The sequence below is a fragment of the Hippocampus zosterae genome, chromosome 18 (assembly GCF_025434085.1).
Source record: "Hippocampus zosterae strain Florida chromosome 18, ASM2543408v3, whole genome shotgun sequence".
In the NCBI taxonomy this organism is placed as follows: Eukaryota; Metazoa; Chordata; class Actinopteri; order Syngnathiformes; family Syngnathidae; genus Hippocampus; species Hippocampus zosterae.
In genome coordinates, this window is record NC_067468.1 from 10,446,051 (window position 1) to 10,453,657 (window position 7,607).

Consider the following 7,607-nt stretch of genomic DNA (forward strand, 5'->3'; position numbering starts at 1 on the left):
CAAAAAAACGTTTAAATTGCGCAAAATTGTATTTAAAATAAATTACCTTAGAAAAATGTTTAAACTTTTTTTAATAAAGTTGAAATGTTAAATAAATGCACAAATGAGCCTTATTTATAAAATGATGCAATGTGCAATGATTCAATATGAAAATAAAAATCCTTTACCCGCACCATTTTTAAATTCTTAATTCCTGAATTATAATAAAAATCAGTTACTTGTTAAAATATAAATCATCCAAATGTTCAGTGAATTAGTTACAGTCCTTTTAACTTCTTTTGGTTGATAAAGGAGTCTTGTTTGTTAAACTACATGTTCAATTCCAAAATAAAATGCCACAAATAAATGAAGGGGGAAAAGTACAGTTACATGAACTTTATATTCATGACAAACCGATTTTAAAATGCAGTATTTTTTTACAGAAATAAATGTAGAATAAGCGTTATTTTAAAGTAAATTGTCACTGTTTTGTTCAATAAAGTTGAATGACTCAAGTTTTTTATGCCCTTATTTTTGTCGTCAAGGAAATACAAGTGGCTATTACTTCATCCAAACGACAAAACAATTATAAAGATGAGTTATGTATTAAAATATAAATAGTTGTATTTGACTGAATTACTTTTAATCAAAATTAATATGCTAAACGTGACCTTACAGTGCCTGCGAGTTTAAATTAGGGACTCAAAAATAACTCCCTCTCCTTCTTGAGTTTCACTCATGAGATTCTACGCGGTAGCGCGCCGTCTAGCGTCGTTCGCCAGCACTGAAGCGATAAGTGGCTGCCTTGGGGAGGGGAACGCTAGGCACGGGAATCCATCTTGGTAATAAAAAACAACAAACCAAAAAGAAAACAAACAAAAAAAGAACAAGTGAAGGGAGAGCGATAGCTTCCCTGGTACTCTATCTCCCCGTTCTCACATCGTCGACGGCGCTGTGGGGGAGCCCCGGGAAGGGCTTGCTTTGTGGGCCGCTTGTAGGATGTCCCGTCATGAGGGTGAGTTGATCAACTGCGCCGCCGTGTCTAACGAGCTCCTGTCCAATCTTAAAATGAACTGAATGCCTCATTAACGCTCCTTATTTTAGACGCGATTGGGCAGTGACAGTCATTTTAGGACTTTTAATGTCTATAGTTGGGAACTTACTCGGCATCATGGCGTAGCTTAGCAGTTAGCCGTTGCTTGGAGCTGCCCAGTTAGCCCCGGCTAGTAGCGCTACCTGTGCTAACAGCGCCAACAACATGTTGTCGTTATGGGCTTACTTTTTTGACACTTAAAGACACAAAATAACACAAGTAGACGCACATTACAAACGTGTCACCTATGTTCTGTTAGCTATCTGCTAGCTAGGGAGCTAACATTGGCTCCCAAGAAGTGGGTCGTTTAGCGAGTGCACTGTCATCAAGAGTCAGGCCGCAAAAGTCCCCAACGTGTTTTTTTGCACTGATACAAGTTGACGGAGTTTTTTGGGAGGTATTTTCAATTACAAATTTAGAGTTGTAGACCCAAATTGGAGGGTTGTGCGTGTTGTTTTGGCCACCTGGGAAGTTTTGTGTAATACTAGCAGGTTAGCTCAAGCGAGATCAAGGAGAACAGCCTCTCAAAAGTGGTCATGTGGCACAAAGATGGAATTTAATTGGCACCCGGCAGCCCCCCCCCCCCCAAAGATATTTTAAGATGACGGTCATTTGAAAAATATTGTTTATATTAGTCGGCCAGCCGCCGTTAACATACAAAGTGAATTTGATTCCTCATCTGACAATCACAGGTGCGTGTTTGCTAATTGGCTGTCTTGAGAGGTGTGTCCGAAATGTTCCAGGACTACCGGTTTCCTCTTCAAATTAGAATGTCTATAGATCACACCTTCAAGCCTTTGATTGTTTACGTGCACGAGAACAGGCCACACTTGTGGGGAGGGCAACTAGTGCCAGCTTAAAATGCCACGAGCATCTGACAGTTCCTGACCGAGAGCATCATCACCATGCTGGCGCAACCTTCCCACCTACCTGGTTGGGAGGTTCCGTCAGACTTGGAGGGCTAGCTCAAAGAGGAAAAGACACCTCCTATGATGGTTTAGTACATTTGGGTGAAGAAAAATAACACGCTTTTTGGAAGACTGACTATGATGTCGTAGAACACGCTGTGCTGTGGAACACAAGAGGAGAACGGCCGGGCTCCCAACTAATTACAAAAACTACTTTCAGCGAAATGCAATACTGGGTTTTTTATTGTTTATTTGTTTTGATGGCAGTCTGTTGAAATATATTTCCTACATAAAACTGTCACTACAGCCATTCCTACAGTTCTAACTGAGGTTTGTCTGACTTTTTCCCTGTCTGTTGTAGGTGTGAGCTGCGACGCTTGTTTGAAGGGAAACTTCCGGGGAAGACGCTTCAAGTGTCTCATCTGCTACGACTACGACCTGTGCGCGTCGTGCTACGAGAGCGGCGCCACCACCACGCGGCATACCACAGAGCATCCCATGCAGTGTATATTAACCAGGGTAGACTACGGTGAGCCTTCCGTTGTTGTTGTTGTTGTTTTTTTTCTTTACTGTCATGATCCGCGATGGGCGAGTGGTTTCATTGAATCAAGTGGGCGACGTTTGCGGTAACCGTCGGGCGCATGATGCAGTGTTGCTTCGACCCCCGCAGATTTGTACTATGGCGGCGACACCTTCTCGCTGGAGCAGCACCAGGCGTTCACATGTCCTTACTGTGGCAAGATGGGCTTCACGGAGACGTCTTTGCAGGAGCACGTCACCGCCGAGCACCCCGAGACCTCCACCGAGGTGGTGAGTATGCACGCTCTCTCCTCTCAAGACAGCCACTTTCTTTTAAATATAATGTACTTTTTTGCATTTTTTTTTTCTGGATTAGAAAGGCTTAGCTTGTACGTTTGCTTCTGCGTTCCAGATTTGTCCAATATGTGCCGCCTTGCCTGGCGGGGATCCCAATCATGTTACAGATGACTTCACAGCCCACCTCACACTTGAGCACAGAGCACCTAGAGATTTAATATCCTTTCACTCGCTTTACATCATCGTTGGATGTGTATTGATAGTAAACTCAGCAGATGATTGTCAATGATTTTCTGAACCCAGTCCGACACTCACCTGAATTGTTTTGACTGTCGCGTCAACAAACGAGCCTCTGTTACTTTTGTTTTAAATTGCAGCATTACAACGACCTTCGAAATGAACCGAGCAGGTGATTGCTAGTCTAAATCGTTTGTTGACAACACACCAAATAGCTACGGTAGTTGCCGTTACCGTTTTTTTTAGGTAAGGCAAATGTCGATAACGTTTTATATGTAGATGATTGGCAATAATTTGCTCAAACGAGTCTTACTGGTTTTATGACATCAGAATGAACAAAACAGCCACTCGCCATTACTTTATTTTCGGGCCTTACCGATTAATTGGCTGGCCGATATTAGCTCTGTAAAAAAAAAAAAAAAAATCCCAATATTGTTTTTTCCTGCTGATTTTCCTTCTGGAAAGTTGGAAAAATACTGGAAGACAAAGTCACGTCACACGGTCAAAGTCCTGCCTGTAATTCTTGTTGTAGGCAAATGACCAAAACACAGACGTCTTTGCCAAATTATTTGCCCAATATCAACATTGGCCTAATTTTTTTTTTTTAATCCTTTTTGATCATCTTTGTTGTAATACAGAGATGTATTCTTGTGGTCAATGAATCAATTGCTTATGGAATGCATTTGGGATCATTTCCCAATCTTGAAACGAACCACGCTGCTACCCGCGGGTCAAAATGAGCGCGTGTACGATGCTCTTCCAATGTGTGATATCAATGCAGCGCTTTGATGACATCATGAGCTTTGTGAAACCACACAGGGTTACCTCGCTGTCTTTTGTCACGAGCTGAAAGAGACTTCTCTTTATGGTATTCCCCCCCCCCCCACCCCCCCACCCCCACCCACACCCCGAAAAAAAAATGCACACCTGACTTCCGCCTCCGTTTTCGCCGCCGCTATCACGCCTTAACGGGGCCTCGCTTCACGACGAGTCCAGCAGCGTCCGGCACGTGCGGCGGATGTTCCACCCCGGGCGGGGACTGGGCGGCCCCCGAGCGCGACGCACCAATATGCACTTTACCGGAGGCTCTACGGGCGGACTGTCTTCGTCCACGTCGTCGTCGCAGAGCTCCACCTATACGCCCAGCAACAGGGAGGCCATGGACCCCATCGCGGGTAAGCACGCCGGCGACACCTTCGCAACTTCCTGTTCTTACGGATTACGTTGCCTGTAGTTGCGTGCAAATCGACAACGGCGTTCTGTTTTGACTCGCGTGCCTGAAGGCATGATTAATGGACATCCTTAATTGTGTGACATTGCGACTCTTAAAATATTTTTTAACATTTTTTTTTGGGGGGGTCACGTATTTTTCCCTCCCTGTTACAAAATACAACTTTATTTTTAGAACTGCTTTTTTTTGTGTGATTTAATACGGCGTCATCCAGTTAACACACAATGTGATTTTCTCTGAAAAATATTCAGACTTTATGCTTATGACATTACAACATTTTCTCGTAACAGGTGTTTTTGAAGTGTTTTTTAAAATTAAAATGTTTATTTGTATTTATTTATTTATGATGAAATACTACTCTATTGTTTGAATCTTTGGCATTTTGATTATTTTCAATTGATAAATCGAGCTGAGCAGCAGAAACGGCCAAATTTGAATTACTGCACCAAGCTTTTGCCACATGCTCATTATTTTTTTCCCTCCAGAAAACCATTTTAAAGGTTTTCATAATTTCTGATCAATTAAACAGTTTTGTATTGTATATGACTGTAGACACTTGTGATGGGATATTTTTTCTTCAGAAAAGTAATGACTTCATTCTTATAACATTGACTTTTTTTCTCAGGCAAATATGACCTTTTTTACACGTATGTTAATCTCTTTAATTTATTTTATTTTTTTAAGGCAAATGTAATTTATGCCAGTCACAGTTGATTGTAGGGAATACAGGATCAAGTTGTTTGTTGTCCGCCAGAGTTGTTGTCGCAGCTGTCGGGCGTGCGGCGCGCAGCGGGCGGCCAGATCAACTCGTCGGGGCCGTCGGCCTCGCAGCTGCAGCAGCTCCAGATGCAGCTGCAGCTCGAGCGGCAGCAGGCGCAGGCGGCGCGACAGCAGGTCGAGACGGGCCGCCACGCCGCCCGGCGCGGCAACAACCCGACCAACGCGCCGGCCTCGGGCACCGCCGCCATCCCGCCGCCTAGTGCGGCCGCCGCCAACACGGGCGCGCCGGCCGAAAGCAACCCCTCGTCCTCGTCCCACAACTCTCAGTTTCTATTAGCGCGGTATGTGGCACTTGTTTTTAGTTTGGTGTGCTAAAGCTAAGCCTTTTAAAAAAATGTTTTATTTATATTTATTCAACATTTTTTATTGTGGTTGTGAGCGTTGCCATGATTCTTGCCGCCGGCGTGCAGGCTGAACGAGCCCAAGATGTCGGAGGCCGAGCGCCAGCTGGCAGAGGGCGAGCGCGCCGACCGCAGCCTGTTCGTGCAGGAGCTGCTGCTGTCCACGCTCATGCGCGACGAGAGCTCGTCGTCCGACGAGGACGAGCGGCGGGACTTCGCCGACTTTGGCGCAATGGGCTGCGTAGACATCATGCCCCTTGACGTGGCGTTGGAGCACCTGCAACTCCGCGAGAGAGCCTCCTCCTCCGCCGCCAAGGAGCCTCCGCCGCCGCCTCTTTGATATCCAGGCCGTGTGCAGACTCTGTCCCACCTGCTGCAACTGTCAGTGATGGACGCCACCCCTTTCCCTCCAAAAGCCCGTCATCCCATACAATTTTTGGGGGGGGAGGGTGGCAATGAGGATTTTGGGGGGGCGGGTGGTGTGAATGTAATGTCAGGCATTTTTTTTGTTTGTTTTTACGTGTAAGTAAAACTCTAAGGAGCCGCATACATGACATGAGGGACACACATTTAATTGTGGCTATAACTTGCACATAAAATGCTTATTTCTGGTCACAAAACTATTGCACACAAAACATTTGTTGTGTTGATAACGGTAACGCCAAAATACTAAATTGTGGCCCCAAAATGGGTGTAATGTGCGCACAAAGTACTAAATTATAGCCGTATAAGGTGCACATGAAATCCTAATTTGTACCCAGGAAATGAATCTAAAATAGGAAAATGCTCAATTGTGGCCCTGAAATGGGAATAGTGTGCGCGCCAAATCATAATTTATGGCTGTGAAATAAGTGTAACGTGCACAAGATAGTAATTCACATAAACATTTTGTGATCACAAGCTTGTTTCGACAAGTATACTAATTCTTGGGACTACAGTATGGGTGAGATTTTAGTTTTTTTTTAACTCAGGGCTTCTTCATGGTTCATGCAAAGGGCTACCATTTCGATACACAATTCTGCAATTTTTTTTAAGTGCTCAAAGTACTTTTATGTTATTAAAATTTGAAGGGACAGTGCGCTCAATTTGCTAACTCCATAATTGTGCATTTTGTTTGCACGTTATATCTTAATTGCCACAATTTAAATATTCCCCATCCATGTCATGTGTGAGGCTCGATAAAAGTGAAACCAGATTAAGTGGGGCTCAGCATAGCTACGGAGTGAGTAAACGAGCATACATATATATGAAGTTGATAATCATTCAGTTCCTGCACTCAAACCCCCGCCCCCCAGCCCAATACTTAGTCAGAGAAAATGCTTGACGGCTATCAACCGTTGCTTCTTACGGGATGCAGCTCCAAACCCAAACAACTCTCACCCATACACCCCGACCCCACCTCGCCATGCCCCGCACCTATAAATAGCCCCCCCACTCCCCATTGACAAGCCCAGAGGACGTGGGGCCCCCTCTGCCCAAGCTGCTGTTTGTTTCTGACCATTATCAATAAAAAAAAAAGTGCTCGAATGGGTTTACCGTAATAACTACTGCATGCGGTTCGTTGCAGCACGCATGATCTTTAATCATTCAAAAAAAAAAACTCCCAAAGCTGACACGCTAACTCTGGTTACCTTTCCTTGGATGCCTCTAAAATCCAGATAGCGTGCTTCTCTTTGGGTTTGGATGAAGAAAAACCATATCTGGTTAACGCAAATCGGAAGGAGTCACAAAAACTGATTCGTGAGTAGACACCGTGTACAGTAATCCATAGACGAGAGTGCTTGTGTCTGTTCACATTTTTTTTAATTTCCCCCCCCCCCCCCCCCCTTTCTGCTAAGGCTAGCACTTTGTATTTATTCATGTTTGTTTCGGAGCCTTGACGAATCTCGACGCCTTAGCGCCTTCTTCTATGTTGACCCTACTGTGTACAAAACAAGATGTATATTGAATTTTGTGGCTTTAATAATGGTTCAAAGACATGGGCGGACATTTCTTCTTTTACCGAAAAAAAAAATGTACATAGAGAGTACAACAAATCCAAACTTCACAGCTCTCGATGAAGCCAAGAGGCCTTCACCGCTTTGCACCTCCTTAGGTTGAAATGAAGCCCGGGCGTTGTCATGCACAAAGGATTATTTGAGGACACATTGAAAAACAAAATATCGGAACGTGACGAGAAAAGATATTGCCGTCAAATACTTTGAAAGACCGTAATATTGCGG

The 7,607-nt window shown here is 44.3% G+C and overlaps 1 protein-coding gene across 1 annotated transcript; it reads left to right on the plus strand.

The window, feature by feature from the left end:
- The first annotated feature begins 735 nt into the window (after positions 1 to 735).
- kcmf1 (potassium channel modulatory factor 1) lies at positions 736 to 7,364 on the plus strand. Its single transcript, XM_052050794.1, has 7 exons — positions 736 to 994; positions 2,342 to 2,509; positions 2,651 to 2,790; positions 2,912 to 3,013; positions 4,019 to 4,208; positions 5,019 to 5,325; positions 5,455 to 7,364. The coding sequence occupies exons 1-7, from the start codon at positions 979 to 981 to the stop codon at positions 5,723 to 5,725; spliced, it is 1,194 nt and encodes a 397-aa protein (XP_051906754.1). The 5' UTR covers positions 736 to 978; the 3' UTR covers positions 5,726 to 7,364.
- Positions 7,365 to 7,607: the final 243 nt, after the last annotated feature.